General features: G+C 40.5%; 1 protein-coding gene across 11 annotated transcripts in view; it reads left to right on the top strand.

Moving 5' to 3' along the window:
* Positions 1-22,508, top strand: part of RIF1 (replication timing regulatory factor 1) — a 73,741-nt gene that overhangs the window by 1,072 nt on the left and 50,161 nt on the right. For 8 of the 11 annotated variants that reach the window (XM_066232881.1, XM_066232882.1, XM_066232880.1 and 5 more), the window contains 8 exons: positions 679-754; positions 5,369-5,465; positions 6,772-6,914; positions 7,004-7,098; positions 8,414-8,603; positions 9,934-10,026; positions 14,568-14,706; positions 18,918-19,069. In XM_066232881.1, coding sequence (XP_066088978.1) covers positions 679-754; positions 5,369-5,465; positions 6,772-6,914; positions 7,004-7,098; positions 8,414-8,603; positions 9,934-10,026; positions 14,568-14,706; positions 18,918-19,069 — 985 coding nt within the window. The remainder of the gene's footprint in view (positions 1-678; positions 755-5,368; positions 5,466-6,771; positions 6,915-7,003; positions 7,099-8,413; positions 8,604-9,933; positions 10,027-14,567; positions 14,707-18,917; positions 19,070-22,508) is intronic. The other 3 variants (XM_066232889.1, XM_066232885.1, XM_066232884.1) reach the window with 1 other exon arrangement.

Raw genomic sequence — 22,508 nt, 5'->3', positions numbered from 1 at the left:
GGGGCGCGCACCCGAGTCTGTGTGTGGTCGAGGTCAGGCAGCAGGGAGGACGCCGGGGTCGCGGCCGGTGGGGGGGCTTGCGGCCAGTGGGCGGGGGGGCTAGCTGCTGCTGCATTGCCGAGCGGCACGTTTGGAATGAGGAAGCCAGCTCCTGTGCCTTGTGATCGAAGGTGAAAAAGTTTGGAAGCGGGCATGCTGGAGGAGTGGTTTCTAGCGTAAGTCGCACGTGTATTGAGACAGTGTGGCAACCCAGACTGGTTTGGTTTTTTTTTTTTTTTTTTTTTTAAATCAAGGAAATAACCTGAGTTTTATTTGAATTTCAAATACTTTATAATATTACCCGCCGCGCAAACCATTTTGAGTTTTTTGTAGTTACTGGGAAATTGCAAGGAGAGGATAACAAGCGATACAAAACCATAAAGATGTAGTGTTTGCAACTAGGGGAAACTTTCTCTTTCCCTCTTCACACGGTGAAACTGTCCAAACTTGTACACTGCGGATTCTTTTTTTTGCTTCAAATGTTTATTGCATTCTGTATTTAAGGGTTTTAAGCAATAGGTCAAGTTAATGTGCCGGAATTCTAACATAAACTTTAAAAAGATTATACAGGTATTTTAGGGAGTGATTACTTTTTTGCATCTGTTGTTTGCATAATAACCTATTATTTCTGCTTTTAAGTCGTATTACTGGAGAAGATGGGAAAGAAGTCTTTACAGAGATTGAGAAAAACTCTCAGCTCTTTGATATTTTAAAGGTATGTGTTAAATATTTTTTATTTGTAGGGAAAACTTTGGATTTCAAGAAGACAAAAGCAAGTTATAGTACTATCTGAGGTTATACAATGTACTCTGAATTTACAGTATTCTCCCATTTAATTGAACTCCATGTTCCTATGAGGTTAGTCTTTAATCCCCACTTTGCAGAAGAATTTGGTTTAATTTGTCTAAAATTGCCCAGGGCCATTTGAATGAGAATCTAGCTCTTAATTTAAAAGCAGTGATCAGCCTGATCAGGCGGTGGTGCAGTGGATAGAGCAGCTGACTGGGATGCTGAAGGACCCAGGTTCGAGACTCCGAGGTCACCAGCTTGAGTGCGGGCTCATCTGGTTTGAGCAAAAGCTCACGAGCTTCAACCCAATGTTGCTGCCTCGAGCAAGGGGTTACTCAGTCTGCTGAAGCCTGCCATCAAGGCACATATGAGAAAGCAATCAATGAACAACTAAGGTGTCGCAACGAAAAACTGATTGATGCTTCTCATCTCTCCCGTTCCTGTCTATCCCTCTCTCTGACTCTCTCTGACTGTCTGTGTTAAAAAAAAAAAAAACAGAGATTAATCCGTTTTATTGCCTTTTTTTCCATAATTTTGGTTTTGGTCTTTTGTGTAACAGTCACTTTTTATTTCTTTAATCTTCATACATCAGATTTTGCTACTCTTGCCTGGTTAAAAACCATTAAGGTTATCTTTATTGCTTGTTTATAGGAAAGTGACATAGTTTAACATCAAACCTATATATATTCTTGTCCTTGCTTGAGTACACTGGCTTTGTACCATCTTTAACACTTAAACTGTGAGTTTTCTTGTTTTTAGAATTAAAGGTTGAATTCATTCTCCAAAGTCCCTTCGAGTATTTTTGTTGTTGTTTTTTTTTTAACAGAGACAGAGAGTCAGAGAGAGGGATAGATAGGGACAGACAGACAAGAATGGAGGGAGATGAGAAGCATCAATCATCAGTTTTTCGTTGTGACACTTTAGTTGTTCATTGATTGCTTTCTCATATGTGCCTTGACTGAGGACCTTCAGCAGACGGGGTAACCCCTTGCTCCAGCCAGCGACCTTGGGTCCAAGCTGTGAGCTTTGCTTAAACCAGATGAACCTGCGCTCAAGCTGGCGACCTGGGGTCTTGAACCTGGGTCTTCCGCATCTCAGTCAGATGCTCTATTCACTGCGCCACCGCCTGGTCAGGCTCAAGTTTTTATTTTTATGAACCTGTTTTTGTGCTTGTAAGTAGAAATATTCTATCAAGATATTCATTGTACATTTTAGTATGATTTTTGGCTGAATGTTGCTGCATTTGAGGTACTGCCTACTCTTAAGTATTCCTGTTAACAGTTATCAGTGCTTTTTGTTCATGTAAGCAGGAACTAATAGTATTATTATACAATATCAGTGATATCCCATTTTTCTTCATCATGTTTGGCATTCCAATAGTATAATCATGCTCTGCATAATGATGATTTTAGTCAACAACTTGGACCAACCATAAACAAAGGTGATTCCATAAGATTATTAGGGAGCTGAAAAAATCCTATCACCCAGTAATATTGTGGCCCTCAACAGTACAGCTCACTGCTTTACTCTCCTTTGTGGTGGTGCTAGTGTAAACAAACATCGGTACTGCCAGTCATGTGTAAGGATCATGAATGCAATTACATACAGCATGTACAGTAGTAATTCTTGATAAAGATAAACATTGTGTTACCAGATTATGTATTTACTATACTAAACTTTTTGTTTTTTTAGAATGTAAAATAGCATGCTTTGTTACCCTGGCAGCAGCCTCATGTCTTGCACTTAATCACATCTCTTGATGCTTGACTTTTGTCTCATTGTGAGTGAAGTAATACGCTGTACAGGATTGTAGCCTAGGAGCAACAGGCTATATACAACTTACGTTGTAGGCTATAGCAGTGGTCCCCAACCCCAGGGCCACAGACCGGTCTCAGTCCGTGGGCCATTTGGTACCGGTCTGCAGAGAAAGAATAACTTACATTATTTCCGTTTTATTTATATTTAAGTCTGAACAATGTTTTTTGTTTTTTTTTAATGACCAGATTCCCTCTGTTACATCTGTCTAAGACTCACTCTTGATGCTTTTCTCAGTCACGTGATACATTTATCCGTCCCACCCTAAAGGCCGGTCCATGAAAATATTTTCTGACATTAAACCGGTCCGTGGCCCAAAAAAAGGTTTGGGACCACTGGGCTATACCATCTAGGTTTTTGCAAGTGCACTCTGATGTTCACACAATGACAAAATTATTTAACAATGCATTTCTCAGAACATAACCCCATTAAGCGGCACAAAACTGTATTTGATATTATGAAAACATGCATCTTCGTATTTTTGGTACTTGACAGTATGAAGTCAAGAAGTCAGTTGCATGCATTTGAGTCAAGTTGCACTGTTTGTATATAGAGTTTGTAACTTAAATGCCTGATGAGTACTTACAGTTGACTCCAGAACATCGTAGGGGTTAGGAATGCCAAAATTCCACTTACCCCCTGCATTAAAAAATCCATTTATAACTTGTGACTCCTAAAATTAATTATACAGTATTTAGAAGTACCTGGGTGATTAGTGATAGGACACTCAACAGAAGCTTTGTGTGTGAATTTCTTAAGCACCAAGAGGATATTAGAATTTCTTTAGAAGAATTATACTAAGTAAAATGTGTTATTTAGAATTCTGCTAGTACTGTTTCTGTGAACCCACGGCATTCTTGAAGATAAGACACACCACTTCTAAAGAACCCTTGAATGCAACATGTATTAAAAAGAAGTTGATTGCAGACACATGCTGATTGTAACCCAGGAGATACTAGTGGTACTTTTCAGAATCTTATGTGTATAGGACTGTTTATGGTTGTCTGAATAGAGTTCTTGAATGTCCCTTATGCCCCAGGGTTTGGTTTCTTTGTTGGTTTGTTTGATAAATTATAAAAGGGATGCTGTACGGAAGTGCCTATTCATGTATTTACTACCAGCATTTATTCTTCTCAAGAGTAACAAATAGTAGAAGTTTCCTTGCATAGCTGATTCAGAGAAATGGAAGGATTTTGAACACAAATCACTTTTTTTTTTTTTTGTATTTTTCTGAAGCTGGAAACGGGGAGAGACAGACAGACTCCCCGCATGTGCCCGGGGTTCCACCCGGCACGCCCACCAGGGGGCGATCCTCTGCCCATCCTGGGCGTCACTATGTTGCAACCAGAGCCACTCTAGCGCCTGAGGCAGAGGCCACAGAGCCATCCCCAGCGCCAGGGCCATCTTTGCTCCAATGGAGCCTTAGCTGCGGGAGGGGAAGAGAGAGAGAGAGGAAGGAGAGGGGGAGGGGTGGAGAAGCAGATGGGCGCCTCTCCTGTGTGCCCTGGCTGGGAATCGAACCTGGGACCTCTGCACGCCAGTCCGACGCTCCACCACTGAGCCAACCGGCCAGGGCCACAAATCACTTTTGAATAGGAAAGGTGCCAAGATAGACATAGGCTTTCAAGTAACAGGGTTAGGGGAAATATTGGGTGGGCAAAAGTAGGTTTACAGTTGGCAAGTACACAAAACAGTTAATAAAACTATTGTAATAATCATAACCTGCATGTCTTTTTTTTCATACTGTAAATCTACTTTTGCCCAACGCTGTATTTGAGAAGTTTGGGATTTTATGTTTTTTACATATAAAGTATGGGTTGGACTTCTACTTCTAGGTGGATTTGTATTTGAATTGTCTGTGAAGTAGGGATTTTTAATTATTGAGATAATATTTAAAACTTTGCACTTTAATTACTCAGTAAATGCTAAGGTTCAACAGCAGTCTTAAAAGATATCACTCCAGCCCTGGCCGGTTGGCTCAGTGGTAGAGCGTTGGCCTGGCGTGCAGAAGTCCTGGGTTTGATTCCCGGCCAGGGCACACAGGAGAAGCGCCCATCTGCTTCTCCACCCCTCCCCCTCTCCTTCCTCTCTCTCTGTCTCTTCCCCTCCCGCAGCCGAGGCTCCATTGGAACAAAGATGGCCCGGGCGCTGAGGATGGCTCTTTGGCCTCTGCCCCAGGCGCTAGAGTGGCTCTGGTCGCAACAGAGTGACCCCCCCCCCCCAGGGGCAGAGCATCGCCCCCTGGTGGGCGTGCCGGGTGGATCCCGGTCGGGCGCATGCGGGAGTCTGTCTGACTGTCTCCCCGTTTCCAGCTTCAGAAAAATACAAAAAAATATATATATATTACTCCACTCTTAATGTCGGCTTTTGTGTTTGAGTCTTCCTCACCTTTGTGGAAGGGCTTTACTACTATTTCCTGTCTAGTGTCTGTAACATCTTCACCCTTTTTTTTGGCTTTTTCTTTGCTTTCAAATGTGTAGAGGTGTTCTTACTCTTTTAAGAAAAATATCCTTTATTTAGTTCGTCTTTGTCTAGTTTGCCTCTTTGCCAAGCGGTGTACATGGCCTCTTGATTTTATCTCACCCACTTTCAAAGATACGTTGATTGCACTAAAATGTAATTTGGCTTTTTAATCAGATTATGTCTAAACATTGATTCACAATTGTACTTATTTGTATCAAGTTTAATTTTTCCCTTTTTTGTTTGTTTGTTTCTTTTTTGGTAGAGTCACATTTCCAGTGAAAACTCGGAGGTCAGTTGTGCCGCTCTACAGGCCTTGGGGTTTTGTGTATATAATCCCAAAATTACCTCAGGATTATCAGGTAGTTTATTATATTTTTAGAGTTTATAAGTAAATACTTTTAATACTGTTCAAAGTACTGTTCTGTTAGACTCATAACATAGTTTAGAGTTTGCTTTTGAGATAGAAATATTTAGGTTATCATTGGAAAGTTTCTTTTTCTTAGACATAGCTCTTTGATAATTACAAAATTTGCTCTAAAAGGAAATAAACCTACTTATAAATAATTGCTATGAAAACTGAACTTTTTCTTTTATAAAACTCTTACCTACTTTGGAAGTTGATTTAGATGGTCATTACACTAAAAAATATGCTGAATTGAAGTTTTTCCGTAGTGGTAAATGGGATAATTTGGAACTAAAATGGTAATGAATACAAGACTGACCTGATGCTTTCTAAGTTTTCAACTAAATTGTTGCTCTTAGTAGTTTGTCATAGTAAAGGAAACCTAGGATGTGATCTTTAGAGAAGGGGAAACAGGGAATAATAATATAAGAAAGTTGCTGCCATCATTTTCTGAGGGAAGTTTCTGCCTTTTTTTTATAATACAGGGTGGGGCAAAAGTAGGTTTACAGTTCATATGGGAAATAATAAATATTTTATTTATCTTTATTTTTTACAGAGACAGAGTCAGAGAGAGGAATCGATAGGGACAGACAGACAGGAACGGAGAGAGATGAGAAGCATCAATCATCAGTTTTTTGTTGTGACACCTTAGTTGTCCATTGATTGCTTTCTCATATGTGTCTTGACCATGGGCCTTCAGCAGACCAAGTAACCCCTTGCTGAGCCAGCGACCTTGGGTCCAAGCTGGTAAGCTTTGCTCAAAACAGTTGAGCCCGTGCTCAAGCTGGTGACCTCGGGGTCTTGAACCTGGGTCCTCTACATCCCAGTCCGACGCTCTATCCACTGTGCCACCCCCTGGTCAGGCAATACAATAAATATTAACGCAAGAATTTAAACTCCCATACTCGGAACCATAAACCTACACTGCCCCACCTTGTATATGAATGTTAGCAATCTAAAGTAGGAGTTATTTTAGAGCAGAAATGTGGGATTCATAACATTTTGGCAAAATTTTTCTTTTATGGTCAAACCTACTAATGATAACTATAAAATTATTTTATTGTACAAATACCTGATTTAGAGTCTACTGTTTTAACTAACATCTTCATTGTCATCTTAGTGTTTGGGAAGAAGTGGGAAAAGTTGGTTCTCTACTCCTTTTCTTTGGATATGCATTAAATTTTTTGACAGGGAAAGCTGGTATTTATCTCTTTTTTTATATTTGATGTTTTAAAGGATGTAAAGTAATCACATAATTAAAGCTGCTTGTTTTTCAGAGAAGAATATTCAAGAACTGTTTTCAGAATTGAGTGATATTGTTAAGACCTCAGACAGAAATGTACGTAGTAGGGCACTTTGGGTGATATCCAAGCAGACGTTTCCCACTGAAGTTGTTGGTAAAGTAGTGAGTATAGTTCTTATTTTTTAGCTACATGCCATTTAAAAAACTTAGGCTTACTACTTGCTTTGTATTTATCTTGTCCTGTCTTTTAGGTATCCAATATAATTGATTCATTAGAAGTAATATATAATAAAGGAGAGATGCATTCTGCTGTTGTTGATTATGAAGCATTAAATGTCATCATAAGGTATGAATTTGGATGCTCTGCAAATTGGAGGAATAGTTTCAGGAATATTAGAATTTGTCTCTAGGAGTGGAGTTTTTGGTATTTGAATTTGAGTTAGACATTAAAAGAAGGGAATGTCTTCTGGACTAAAAGTCTCAAGAGGACAATGTAGCAGGAAGAAGGAAGTAGTTGTGTTAACTTAGTAGGTTTTTACGTTTATATTTACTGAGAGTCTTAAAAATAAAATCTTGGTTTACTACTGCCATTAACACAATTCCGGTTTAGAAATTGTTCCTGTTAAAGTTTTTGCAAGAAAAAAAATTTTTTTTTCTGTGACAGAGACAGAGGGACAGGTAAGGACAGACAGACAGGAAGGGAGAGAGATGAGAAGCATTGGTTCTTTGTTGTGGCATCTTAATTGTTTGTTGATTGCTTTTTCATATGTGCCTTGACCAGGGGGCTCCAGCAGAGTGGGGACCCCTTCCTTGATCAAGCCAGCTCCTTGGGCTTCAAGCCAGCGACTCTGGGGTCATGTCTATGATCCCACACTCAAGCTGGCCACCCTGCACTCAAGCTGGTGTGAGCCCATGTACAAGCTGGCAACCTCAGGGTTTCAAACCTGGGTCCTCTGTGTCCCAGTCCGACGCTCTATCCACTGCGTCACCACCTGGTCAGGCTCGTAAGAATTTAAAAAAATAATGTAGACTCCCAAGTGAGCTATAGGGGATATTTAGGGTGTCATTAACAGTGCCTAGCAGGAAAAGGGAGAACAAGAAAATGCCTTACTTTTTTTCTACATCCTTGCTTTTTGTAATGAACGTTTTGCTTTAACTACTTTAGTATTCTGATGCCCTGATCATTGTTATGTCACAGTTCTCTTGACTGTCCTATAAAAAGCATTGAATTTCTTTTTAAGAGAGAGAAAGGGAGAGAGAGATGAGAAACATCATCTCGTAGTTGCAACACCTAGTTCACTGATTGCTTTCTCCATACATACCTTATGGGGGGGCGGTCTCCATCTGAGCCAGTGACCTCAGTGTTCAGGCCTGGGTCCTCAGCGTCCTAGGCTGATGCTCTCTATCCATTGCACCACCGCCGGGTCAGGCTCAATTTAATTCTAAAAAAAAATTAGTAGTTAAAAATTTTTTAAAGAAGACAGAATAAGTGTTTATTTATAAAAATGTATAAGAATAATACAGAAACCAAAAAAATAGATCTTTTTTGCGTGTATATACATGTACTTATTCTAAAACAAATGGACCATACTATGCATATTTCTGTGTATTTTCCTGGTAGTGAGGTCAAGGTAATTTATTCATTGATTTCTCTATTGTAGGCTAATAGAACAAGCTCCAATTCAAATGGGAGAAGAGTCAGTTAGGTGGGCAAAATTGGTAATACCTTTGGTTGTTCATTCGGCTCAAAAAGTACATTTACGGGGAGCGACTGCTTTAGAGATGGGAATGCCATTGTTGCTTCACAAACAACAAGAAATAGCATCCATCACAGAGCAGCTTATGACTACTGTAAGTATTACTTTCAGTTTTCTAAAATTATTTGCCCAGGCTTTATGTTTTGTAACCTTTGTTCTTGTAACATTTACTGATCATTTATAATATGCTGAGTGTCTTAGGCACTGAATATACTAGGGGAAAAAAGGTAACTTGAGATTGTTTTGTAGTGATAGAGATAGTAAAGTATATATAGTAGATTAAGTGACAAGCATGGAGAACAGCAGGGCCAGGATGGGGAGGGAGAAGGGTCACTGCAGAGGAGGAAGGGGGGGGTGGTCAGGTAATAAAAGAATCGGATATTTGAACAGTGATTTGAAGGTCATAAAGGAGTTAGGTCTTCGGAGGAAATGTGAGAGCAAAAGGCCCTGCTCTGTTAGTTGTGTTCCATGAAATCTGGGGGTGAAGGGGGAAGAGTATTACAGTGAACTTCATGAGGGTGAAGTGTAGGAGATCATTTCAGAGAAACGGATAAATCACAAAGGACCTTGGAGATCATTTAAGACTGGGTTCTATTGAAAACCATATTTGAAGGTTTTGAGTCCATGAGTGGTATAGTTACTGATTTGTTTGTTTATTAATTTTTAGAGAGAAACATCAATTTGTTCGGCTAATTTATGCATTCATTGGTTGATTCTTGTATATGCCCTGACCAGGGGGTTGCACCCTCAACCTTGCCTATCGGGACAACGCTCTAACCAACTGAGCTACCTGGCCAGGGCCTTCCATTGGGTTTTAAAAGGATTACTCTGCCTGTGTTGAGAATAGACTCAAAAGGGGGTTGAGTAGGAGCAGGAAAACTAGGGACATACTATAGTAATCCAGACAAGGAGGGAACTTTCCAGATTCCAAGTGCTGGGGTTTTGTGGGTTCATGGTAATGTTTGGAGTCCAATAAAGCATCTCTCTTGTCTTTGGAAGTTTGTTTATTCTGATGAGTTTACTTATTTTTAAGAGCATATATAAAATTCTTCATAATTTTGAACTAAAATTTTCTCAAATATATTATCCATGAAATTAATGTATTTTTAAAGTTAGGAGAGTATGAAGTTAAAACATTGTAATTTCAACTCTGATTAATGCATGCTGAAGTTTTTAGGGGAAAGAATATTGGTAGAAAAAAATTGGGCTGCATTGATTCTTGCAAAAATGGCCAGATTGTGATAAGACAAGCATAGGAAAGCTTAAATGGCTATTTATATTTAAACATTGATTATACAACTCTCAGCTTTGCTTTGAAAGTTATCCTGATAAAACATGGTTAAAGTTATTTGGCTGAGACAATCAGCCAATTTGATACTGAGTATTTTTTCCTTTTTAAGAGTCCTCTTTGCTTTTGTTTGCAGAAATTACTTTCAGAACTCCAAAAGCTATTCATGAATAAAAATGAGACTTACGTTTTAAAATTATGGCCTTTGTTTATCAAACTTCTTGGGAAGGTAAGTCCCATTTAAAGAACAGGTCACAGTTCTATTCTACAGGCCAGACCCTTTCATTTCTTAACTTTATTTTGTGACAGAGACAGGGACAGATATGAACAAACAGGAAAAGAGAGAGATGAGAAGCATCAATTCTGTGTTGAGACACCTTAGTTGTTCATTGATTGCTTTCTTTTTTCTTTTTTTTTACAGTGACAGAGAGAGAGTCAGAGAGTGGGATAGACAGGGACAGGCAGACAGAAACAGATGAGAAGCATCAATCATTAGTCTTTTGTTGCGCGTTGCGACACCTTAGTGTTGTCCATTGATCGCTTTCTCATATGTACCTTGACTGCAGGCCTTCAGCAGACCAAGTAAACCCTTGCTGGAGCCAGCGACCTTAGGTCCAAGCTGGTGAGCCCTTGCTCGAACCAGATGAGCCTGCGCTCAAGCTGGCGACCTCAGGGTCTCGAACCTGGTTCCTCGGCATTTCAGTCCGACGCTCTATCCACTGCGCCATCGCTTGGTCAGGCTGATTGCTTTCTCATGTGTCCCTTGACTGGAGCGTTATAGTAGACTGAGTAACCCCTTGCTCAAGCCAGTGACGTTGGGTTCAAACTGGTGAGCTGTGCTCAAACCAGATGAGCCTGCACTCAAGCCAGTGACCTTGGGGTTTCAAACCTTGGTCTTCTGTGTCCCAAGAGTGACTCACTGTCCACTGCACCACCACCTGGTCAGGCTCTTAACTTGATTTACGTAGCTTAGTCAATCCTCATTGTTCATCATCCCATAATGTGTAAAATCACCTGCTCACTAAAATTCATTTGTAAACCCAACTTCAATACTGGTGGTGTATAATTTCCTTTTTTCTCACTTTGAGAGTGTTTGGTTTGGTTTTGTTTTTTAGATTTTTATTCATTTTAGGGGTGGGGGTGGGAGGGGAGAGATGAGAGGAGGAGTAGGAGGTATCAACTCCCATATGTGCCTTGACCAGGCAAGCCCAGGGTTTCGAACCGTGGACCTCAGCATTCCAGATTGACACTTTATCCACTGTACCACCACAGGCCAGACTATAATTTTCTAAAATTGAATTCCCCAGTGGGTTTGTTCCCAGTTGATGTTTGAGCTCTATATCTTTTTTTTTTTTTTTTTTTTTTTTTTTTGAAAGAGAGAGAGGGACAGATAGGGACAGACAGGAAGGGGGAGAGATGAAAAGCATCAATTCTTCATTGCAGCATCTTAGTTGTGTGTTGATTGCTTGTCCATTGATTGCTTTCTCATGTGCCTTGACAGGGGCGGGGGGCTACGGCAGAGCAAGTGATCCCTTGCTTAAGCCAGTGACCCCAGGCTCCAGCCAGCCACCTTTGGGCTAAAGCCAATGACAATGGGGTCATATCTAGGATCCCATGCTCAAGCTGGTGACCTCGGGGTTTTGAACCTGGGTCCTTCACATCCCAGTCCGAAGCTCTATCCACTGTGCCATGACCTGATCAGGCTGAGCTCTCTATATCTTTTAAACGGTTCTTTTTGTGATCTATACAGTGCCACATTTTTACTTTTTGTGCTTTTTTTGCTATTTGCATCTTTTAAATGGCCCCGAATGTAGTGTTAAAAGACTTTCTAGTTTTTTTAAGTATAGGAAGACTGATTTGCTTTGTGGAGAAAATGTGGATGTTAGGTAAGGCCTGAGTTATAATGCTATTGGTCAGGAGTTTAGTGTTAATGAAATAACCCTATACAATTGTGGACCGCATAACGGTGTTGAGGTCAACAACAGACTGCATATACAATGGTGGTCCTGTGAGGCTATAATGGAGCTGAAAATTTCTATTGCATAGTGATGGGTGTTTGTGGTGATGCTAGTATAAGCACACCTACTGCATTGCCAGTTGCATAACAGTATATCACATATAATTACGTGCAGTACATAATAATAATGATACTGAACAACTTACTGGATTGTGTATTTACTATTTATTGCTCTTTTAGAGTGTACACTTTCTACTTAATTAGAAAAATGTTTGCCATAGCTTGACCAATCTGTGGCTCAGAGGATAGAGCATCAGCTTGGGACTCTGAGGGCCCAGGTTCAAACCTCAAGGTTGCCAGCTTGAGCGCAGGATCATAGACCTGACCCCATGGTTGCTGGTTTCACTGGAGGCCCCCTCCCCCTGGCACAAACGAGAAAGCAAATCCATGAACAACAAGGTGCTGCAACTATAAATTGATGCTTCTCATCTCTCCTTTCCTGTCTCTCTATCCCTCTCTGTCTCACTAAAAAAAGCATATTCCATAAAATACAGTAGTATGCTGTGTACTTTGGCTCGGGCTTCTCCCCATTTCATCACTTGATTGCATCGTTTTCTTTTGTGCTTGATTTAATCTTGCTTTTCTGCATTAGCAAGCTGTACCATATAACCTAGGTTAGGTGTGTAGTAGGCTATACCATCTAGGTTTGTGTAAGCACACTCTAATGTTTGCACAACAAAATTGCCAGATTTATTTCTCAGAACATATTCCTGTTAAGCAGTGCACAGCTGTATATTAACTAAGGTTTCTTTTAAAAAATAAACATAAAATAAGGTTGTGTATTGATTGGTTGATACAAATATGACCAGAAACTTAAAGGAACCTAACTGTATTTTTCTTAGGAGAGATAACTCATTATTCCTTAATACAGTATTTAAGATGACTTAATAAAATGTAAATATGGTGCCTGACCACGCAGTGGCTTAATGGCTTGAATGTGGGATCATAGACCTGACCCCATGGTCACTAGCTTGAGCTAAGGGTCACTGGCACAGCTGGAACTGCTGCCCCACCCCCGTCCTTCCCCACCCTGCCTGTGAAGGCACCTATGAGAAAGCAATCAGTAAACAACTAAGGTACCTCAAACCGTGAGTTGCTTTTCATCTCCTTTCCTGTCGAGCTGCTCCTGTATGTACCCTGACTGGGGAATCAAACCAGCAACCTCTGTGTTCCAGGAGGACTCTCAAGAGCTATCCGGCCAGGGCTTAACATTTTAGAAAGAGGAAGGGAGAGGGGGGGAAGAGGAAGAGAAGCTTTTGTTGTTCCACTCAGCTGTGCATTTTTTGGTTGCTTCCCATGTGTGCCCTGACCAGGGATTGAACCCACAATGTTGTTTTGGGATGACACTTTTAACCAACTGAGCTAACTGGCCAGGGCCTGCCACTGCCATATGTTTTAATTACTATAGTTTTGTATTAGGTTTAGAAGTCTTGCAAGGGTGTGAGTCCTTCCACTTTATTTTTCAGAAAACTTTGGCTTTGGGGAGCTCTTTGAAATTCCATATTGAATTTGAGAAGTGATTGTTTTTCTGTGAAAAGGGCAGTTGGAATTTTGATAGAGATTGAGTAGAATCTGTAGATTGCTTTTTGGTAGGCTTATTTTTTTGTGGTGGTGTCTTTTTTTACCAGAGAGACAGAGAGTCAGTGAGCGAGATAGACAGGGACAGATAGACAGGAACAGACGGATAGAAACGGAGATGAGAAGCATCAATCATCAGTTTTTCGTTGTGACACCTTAGTTGTTCATTGATGGCTTTCTCATATGTACCTTGACCGTGGGGCTACAGCAGACTGAGTAACCCCTTGCTCAAGCCGTCGACCTTGGGGTCTCGAACCTGGGTCCTCCACATCCCAGTCCGATGCTCTATCCACTGCACCACCGCCTAGTCAGGCAATATTTTAATGATACTAAATCTTTCTGCTCATGAAGAGGGATAGTTTCCCACTTATTTAAAATCTTTAAATTTTTTTCAGCATTGTTTTATTGCTTTTACTATATAAGTTTTTCACCTTCTTGATTAGATTTATTCCTATGTATTCTTTTAGGTACTATAGGTCAAATTGCTTTTCGGGTTTGTTGATGTAGAAAGAACTGATTTTCAGGTGTTGATCTTATATTCTGAAATACTGTTGGATTAATTTCACCAGCTCTAAGAGCTTTCTTGTGAATTCCTTGTGATTTTTCTAAGCCATTTTATTGTTATTTATATTCTCTTCTGTTATATTTCTGTTATATAATATGTGGTTTATAACCACTTACAATATTTTTTTAAATTTTCTTAATGGTTCATGTTTGTTTTTTAATATATTTTTTCTTAATTGTTTTTCTTGCCTGTTTAACATTTTTTATTCTTTAATGAATGGTTTTTTTATACAGGTATTCCCTTTTTGGTATTTGTTACCTTTTTTTTTAGTGAGATAGAGACAGGAAGGGAGAGAGATGAGACGTATCATCTCATAGTTGCAGCACTTTAGTGCATTGATTGCTTTCTCATATGTGCCTTGACCAGGGGACTACAGAGTGAGTGGCCCCTTGCTCAAGACAATGACCTTGGGCTCAAGCCAGCAACCCAGTCCTCAAGCTGGTGGTGTCTCGGGGCTTTGCAACTGGGTCCTCATGTCCCAGGCCAATGTTCTGTCCACTGCGCCACCACCTAGACAGGCTCTATCACCTTTCTAATTCGAATGAATGCTATTGTTGCATTATGTGTTGTTTCAGACAGGTAAATAACTTAATGATTTTTTATCTTTTAGACCTTGCATCGAAGTGGGAGTTTCATTAATTCTTTGTTACAGCTGGAAGAACTGGGATTTCGTAGTGGAGCACCTGTAATTAAAAAAATAGCTTTTATTGCTTGGAAGAGTTTAATAGATAATTTTGCATTAAATCCAGGTAATATTTAAATATTCTAAATATTTATGTTCAAAAGTGAACAAACTGACATACCATTTGTGGCTTTCTTAGTAAATGCCAACACTTAGTTGAACACTTTACCTATCTCATTTAATCATCTGAACATTGTTAAGTAAGTAAATCAGTAAAAGCTAAGCACTATAAAACTGAAACTCATGGACATAGATAAAACTGAATGAAGTCTTTACAGGGGAGGTGAATAAAAAGGGACAAATATATAGTAACAGGAAATAATTTGACTTTTGGGTTGGGCACACAATAGTCAACAGTTCAAATGCTATAGAGATGTTTACCTGAAACCTATGTGCCCTTATTGATCCATGTTAATAGTACATTGATAAGTATTATTTAATTTCTAAATAATAAAAAGTTTAAAAAAAGCCGAAAATGTCATCGCACTATATCTGATAGTAAGTATTGTTGCTGTTTTGGAGAGATAAGGAATTTAGCAAAGATCACATGTGCAGTAGTTGGATGATAGGAAACAGTTATGAATGTTATTGAGTAAACATGTCAGTGATGAAATTTTATCTTTAGAACTATACCTAATAGGTTAATATTATTTATGTGATTTCTTTAGATTTATCTTAATCTTCTATTATCTAGTGAAGGTGTTTGACATGTATATGAAAAATAAATAGCCTGACCTGTGGTGGCGCAGTGGATAAAGCGTCAACCTGGAAACTGAGGTTGCCGGTTCAAAACCCTGGGCTTGCCTGGTCAAGGCACATATGGGAGTTGATGCTTCCTGCTCCTACCCCCTTCTCTCTCTCTCTCTCTCTCTCTCTCTGTCCCCTCTCTATAATGAATAAGTAAAATCATTTTAAAATAAAAAAATAAATAAATAGAATATTAGGCAAAAATGGATCAGTATTAGTACCTACTTAACTGGGTAATTAATTTTTGGTATAATCTATTACCATATACCGTATTTCCCCATGTATAAGACGCACCTTAATTTTGGGGTCTGAAATTTGGAAAAAACATGTATTAACAGTTATTGAACTCAAAATTTTATACATCATAAAATTCATACAGCTCCTTATCACTGTCAAAACTGCCATCCATTAGCTTGTCCTCATCTGTGTCTGTTGACGAATCACTGTCTTCAACAATGAGCACAAAAAAGTGGGAAATGGAAGTAGAAGCCACTACAACCACTGTATAAGACGCACCCAGTTTTTAGACCCCAAATTCTTCCCTCCCCCCAAAAAAAGGTGCATCTTATACTTGGGGAAATAAGGTGTGTATTTACCAGGTCTGCTAAGAAATGTTTATTTCATCCTATATCTTTTTCTACAAAAGATCATTAATCCTTTTCTTCCTCTTTTAATAAGTGTTTTAGAAAAAAATATTTAACCAGAATTGCTTTTATTGAAAATTATTGATAACAGTGCATTGCCAGCCTGACCTGTGGTGGCGCAGTAGATAAAGCGTTGACCTGGAACACTGAGGTTGCCAGTTCAAAACCCTGCACTTGTCTGGTCAAGGCACATGTGGGAGTTGATGCTTCCTGTTCCTCCCCCTTTGTCTCTCTCTCTCTCCTCTCTAAAATGAATAAATAAAAAGAAAAAAAAATTAAAAAAAAAAAGTGCATTGCCAGGTACCTGTTTACCTAAAACCTGTGTACCCTTTTTGATCAATGTCAATGGGACATTGATAAATGCCACCTTTTTTTGTTGTTGGTTATGAACCATCAGCTTGAAATGATGTTCAGAACTCAATATATTGGAATTATATATAATTCCAATGTTATAGCATAAAATAGGAGTGGTTTAAAGAAGATAAAATAAGTTCAGAGCTACAGTCTCTATGACTGGTATGGGTTCAGGAAGTCATGGAATCTGATGCTTGACTTTCTGTCCTGTCATCTTCAATATACCTTAGTTGTAGACTATAGGAAGGAGGGAGGAAAGAGAGCAACAATTAAATTCTTGCTGATCCAGCTTTCTACTGGTTTTTACTTAACTTTTTGGCCCTGACTTGTTGGCTCAGTGGTATTGGCCTGACCTGTGGATGTCCCGGATTTGGTTCCCAGTCGGGGCGCACAGGAGAAGCGACCATCTGCCTCTCCACCCCTCCCCTTCCCTTTCTTTCTCTCTCTCCCTCCCACTCCCCCCATTATTCTGGAATCATGGCTAGATTGTTTTAAGCACATCGACCTTGGGTGCTGAGGACGGCTCCGTGGAGCCTCCGCCTTAGGCACTAAATATAGCTCTGTTGAGAGCAGCCCCCAGATGGGCAGAGCATTGGCCCAAGACGGGGGTTGCCAGGTAGGTCTAGGTTGGGGTGTATGCAGGAATCTATCTCCCTTCTCTTTTGGAAAAGAAGAAATTGTGTGTGTGTGTGTGTGTGGTGTTTTTTTTTTAAGTTGGGGGGGGAGAGGGTAGGGCGGTAGGAACAGAAAGCATCAACTCATAGAGGTTGCTTCTCATATGTGCCTTGACTGGAAAAACCCAGGGTTTCAACTTTGACAACTTCAGCATTCTGCTTTATTCACTCACCACCATAGGTTAGGCTGAGCAGCTATCTATAATGAGCATTCTAGAAATTCCACATGCACTGTCACTTAAATCTCATTGGGTAGAATGGCTAAAGAGAATAGATGAAGTCAAAATTGGCAACCCATCAATGTGAGTGAAAGCAGGTCTTGTGACTAGAAGAGAATGGTTTATTGTATGGCAGGTGGCAGTCTGCTGTGGGGGTGTTACTGTGGAGCTCCTCTCGTAAGTAGTTCAAGTATAGAGGATTTGTTTTCACAGTGATCTGACTTTATCTTTTTATGGAAAGGTTAATTAATTTTTTTTTTAAATTTTTTTACAGGGACAGAGAGAGTCAGAGAAAGAGATAGATAGGGACAGACAGGAACGGAGAGAGATGAGAAGCATCAATCATCAGTTTTTCCTTGCGACACCATAGTTGTTCATTGATTGCTTTCTCATATGTGCCATGATCGTGGGGCCTTCAGCAGACTGAGTAACCCCTGCTCGAGCCAGTAACCTTGGGTCCATGCCAGTGAGCTTTTTGCTAAAGCCAGTTGAGCCCGCGCTCAAGCTGGCAACCCCGGGGTCTCGAACCTGGGTCCTTCCACATCCCAGTCCAATGCTCAAGCCACTGCACCACCAACTGCTCAGGCTGGAAAGGTTAATTAAAAGCTAAATAGCAAAATAGTTGTAAGAAAACATTGATGAATGTCATCTTACCAAATACATGGCTTGACAGATACTTCGAAGTCCTTTTAAGTGTTTTTAATAAGTTACTTGAGCAAAAACTGTTCTTTTTATATATTCCTAGTCACACATACTAGATATTTCTGATAGAAATATTTTGTTTAAAGACTTGGATTTAATTTTTTGCTGATTTTAATAATATGATTATTGTTAATGTAGAGTAGATCTGAATCTGAATGAATCTATTTAGGTTTCCAAAATCAAGTGGCAACCAAAAATGTCAATGCTTTGTAAGATAAACTAGTAAAACTTAAAAATAACCATTTAAGACAGAATGTAAAAAATATACCTCTTTTTAATTTGTAATATGGAGATAAGCAGAATACTAAAGCAGTTTGGACAGTTTCTCAAGAATTTGGTATATTGGGGTAAACCAGTGGTCGGCAAACTCATTAGTGAACATAGCCAAATATCAACAGTACAATGTTTGAAATTTCTTTTGAGAGCCAAATTTTTTAAACTTAAACTATATAGGTAGGTACATTGTTATTAACTTTGTTAAGGTACTCCTAAGCTGGCCTTTGCTAAACATTCAAGGGGCCAAAGAGCCGCATGTGGCTCATGAGCAGCGGTTTGCCGACCAGGGGGGCTAGACAGTATGTGGCTGGGGACTGCTCTGTATTATGGGAAGTTTAGCTGCATCCTTGGATGTAACCCACTAGATACCAGTGCCATTCTTCATATCCTTGCTTCTCAGGTTGTAACAACACAAAATTTGGACATTGCCAAATGTTACTTGATTGGAAAAATCACCCCTGCCACACAGTATTCAATAAATAGTACTTTTTACTTGTTGCCTAAGTGTTGTGCTCTATACATACTGGAGTTTGCCAGTGGAAATTTTGGGTGAAATAGGAAAAGCTGTTGGTTAAAAAAAATTATATTCTCTTGCTATGGGTAAAAGACTTGCTTAGCTCTTAAATGTTTTTACCTGTGCACTTCTTTTTCTTTCTTGCTTAGAAATACTGTGTAGTGCAAAAAGACTCAAGTTGTTAATGCAGCCTTTGAGTTCCATCCATGTGAGAACAGAAGCTCTGGCACTCACAAAACTAGAAGTCTGGTGGTATTTACTAGTGAGACTTGGACCTCATCTTTCTGCTAATTTTGAACAGGTAACATTACAAGTGTTGACTATAATTTCCTTTTCTTTTTTTCTTTTTAATATCTTTTTTCCTTTTTGTGACAGAGACAGAAAGTCAGAGGACAGACAGGGACAGAGAGACAGGAAGGGAGGGAGATGAGAAGTATCAGTTCTTCATTGTGGCACCATAGTTCATTGATTGCTCTCTCACATGTGCCTTGACTGGGGGCTTCAGCAGACTGAGTGATGCCTCGCTCACGCCAGTGACCCTGGGCTCAAGCTGGTGAGCCTGCGCTCAAGCTAGCAGCTTCAGGGCCTCAAACCTGGGTTCCCCGTGTCCCAGTGTGACACTTGATCTACTGCACCGCCGCCTGACCAGGCTAATGTAATATCTTTAATCTTTCAGTGTTATTTTTGCTTTATGTTAGCAGACCATAATATATAAAGTATCTTTTTTTTCTGAAGCTGGAAACGGGGAGAGACAGCCAGACAGACTCCCGCATGCCCCCGACCGGGATCCACCCGGCACGCCCACCAGGGGTGAAGCTCCGCCCACCAGGGGGCGATGCTCTGCCACGACCAGAGCCACTCCAGCACCTGGGGCAGAGGCCAAGGAGCCATCCCCAGCGCCCGGGCCATCCCTGCTCCAATGGAGTCCCGGCTGCGCGGAGGGGAAGAGAGAGACAGAGAGGAAGGGGGGGGTGGAGAAGCAAATGGGCGCCTCCCCTATGTGCCCTGGTGGGGAATCGAACCCGGGTCCCCCGCACGCCAGGCCGACGCTCCACTGCTGAGCCAACCGGCCAGGGCCAAAGTATCTTTTTCTTGATACAGACTTTAGTTCATTTTCCTAAAAGGATATTTTCTAGCCTGAAATGAAGTCTGTAAAGTCATTTACATCAGCAGACCCTCAAATACCTATTTTTTAGAAGCATTATGAAGAGTTTGCTTTTTTTAAGATTTATTGGTTTAACAGAGAGGAGAGAGAGGGGCACTGAGGGAAAAGTATCATCTCATAGTTATTTCACTTTGATTGTTCATTGCTTGCTTGTTGCTTGTCATATGTGTCTTGACCAGGTAAGCCCAGGGTTTCGAACCAGCGACCTCAGTTGTTCCAGGTTGATGCTCTATATACTGCACCACCACAGCAAGGCATGAAGAATTATAAAAAAAAATTTTATAGGGCTTTGAGTTATAAAGGGCTTAAAATATAATTGAGAGTAGATTTAATATTACTGAAATGGAAATCAAGCACTGTCCTGGGCAGGTGATAATTGTATTAGTTCCAATCATTCAAATTGTGTCATAGCTATTCAGCATTGCAAAATGATTTTATAAATTTCAATTTTGATGTCTTTGGGGACATTTAGCTGCAAGCTTAATCTTATCTATGCACCTCTCTTTCACAATCCTATCTTTGGTTCCTGATTTGTTTATTTTTTTATTTTATTTTTTTACAGAGACAGAGGGATAGATAGGGACAGACAGACAGGAATGGAGAGAGATGAGAAACATCAATCATTAGTTTTTCGTTGTGACACGTTATTTCATTGATTGCTTTCTCATATGTGCCTTAACTGTGGGCCTTCAGCAGACCGAGTAACCCCTTGCTCGAGCCAACGACCTTGGGTTGAAGCTGGTGAGCTTTGCTCAAACCAGATGAGCCCGTGCTCAAACTGACGACCTCAGGGTCTCAAACCCGAGTCCTTGGCATCCCGGTCTGTCGCTCCATCCATTGCGCCACCGCCTGGTCAGGCTGTTTATTTATTAGTAAAGTGAAAGTTAAGTAAAAAAGGACAGGTTTGGCCCTGGCCGGTTGGCTCAGCGGTAGAGCGTTGGCCTGGCGTGCGGGGGACCAGGGTTCGATTCCCGGCCAAGGCACATAGGAGAAGCGCCCATTTGCTTCTTCACCCCTGCCCCCTCCTTCCTCTCTGTCTCTCTCTTCCCCTCCCGCAGCCAAGGCTCCATTGGAGCAAAGATGGCCCTGGCGCTGGGGATGGCTCCTTGGCCTCTGCCCCAGGCGCTAGAGTGGCTCTGGTGTGGGCAGAGTGATGCCCCGGAGGGGCAGAGCGTCGCCCCTGGTGGGCGTGCCGGGTGGATCCCGGTCGGGCGCATGTGGGAGTCTGACTGTCTCTCCCCGTTTCCAGCTTCAGAAAAATACAAAAAAAAAAAAAAAAAAAAGACAGGTTTGCCTGACCAGGCGGTGGTGCAGTGGATAGAGCGTTGGACTGGGATGTGGAGGACCCAGGTTCGAGACCCCGAGGTCACCAGCTTGAGTGCGGGCTCATCTGCAAAAGCTCACCAGCTTCAACCCAATGTCCCTGGCTTGAGCAAGGGGTGGGGTTACTTGATCTGCTGAAGGCCCACCATTAAGGCACATATGAGAAAGCAATCAATGAACTAAGGTGTTGCAGCTCACAACGAAAAACTAATGATTGATGCTTCTCATCTCTCCGTTCCTGTTTGTCCCTAGCTATCCCTCTCTCTGAGTCTCTCTAAAAAAAGGACAGGTGTGATAACTTTTTTTTTTACCAGCAAGAAATGGTGAGGGGGCAGATAGAGACAGACAGGAAGGGAGAGATACGACCTCATAGTTGTGGCACCTGTAGTTGTTCATTGATTGCTTCTCATACATGTTTTGACCCGGGGGTTGGTGGTGTTGTGGTGGAGACTACAGCCAATCCAATGACCTCTTGCTCAAGCCAGTAACCGTAGGGTTTCAAACTCGGGTTCTCAGAATCCCAGGTCAATGCTCTGGTCAGGTAGGTTTACAAACTTTTATCATTTTATTTCAGTATTGCTTATCTTAGATTTTCAAGTACATTTTACTTTTGACCTGTAGTCCTTCTAGTCTATGTGATTAACTGATAAGCAGTAAATATATTCTTGGAAAGGGAGACTTTAAATATACTTGAAGTGTTAGTCAAGTTTTAAATTACTAGTTTTAGTATATTAGGGCTTTTAAACTTAGTAGAAGATGAACTAACTAAAATTGGACATTGATAAAATAAAATTTAAAAAATTAAAAAATTAAAAAAATTAAAAATAAAATAAATATTAAAAAAAATTGGACATTGAGCCTTGACCTCTGGTGGCGCAGTGGATAAAGCATCGACCTGTAATGCTGACATCTCTGGTTCAGAACCCTGGGCTTGCCTGGTCAGGGCGCATATGGGAGTTGATGCTTCCTGCTCTCCCTTCTCTCTCTCTCTAAAATAAATAAAATGGAATCTTTTAAAAAAAAAAATTGAACATTGATAGCAACATGTAATTGAGCATAATTTTTCCAAATTCTACCTTTGAAAGGCCCTTTTAGGTTAATCATGCCCAGTTGGTCCATATATTCATTGGTGTAATTTATTCACTGGCTAGATATGATTTGCATTAGAATGCTCTTAGAAGTTAGCTTAAAAATTTCTTAGTTTATGTATTTTTAGCATGTTTTTTAAAAAGATTAAAATGATTCTGTCTGC

This window comes from Saccopteryx bilineata, chromosome 5 (assembly GCF_036850765.1).
Source record: "Saccopteryx bilineata isolate mSacBil1 chromosome 5, mSacBil1_pri_phased_curated, whole genome shotgun sequence".
NCBI lineage: Eukaryota > Metazoa > Chordata > Mammalia > Chiroptera > Emballonuridae > Saccopteryx > Saccopteryx bilineata.
The sequence above is the reverse complement of the archived record's forward strand: the minus strand, read 5'-3'. Positions and strand labels throughout refer to the sequence as shown.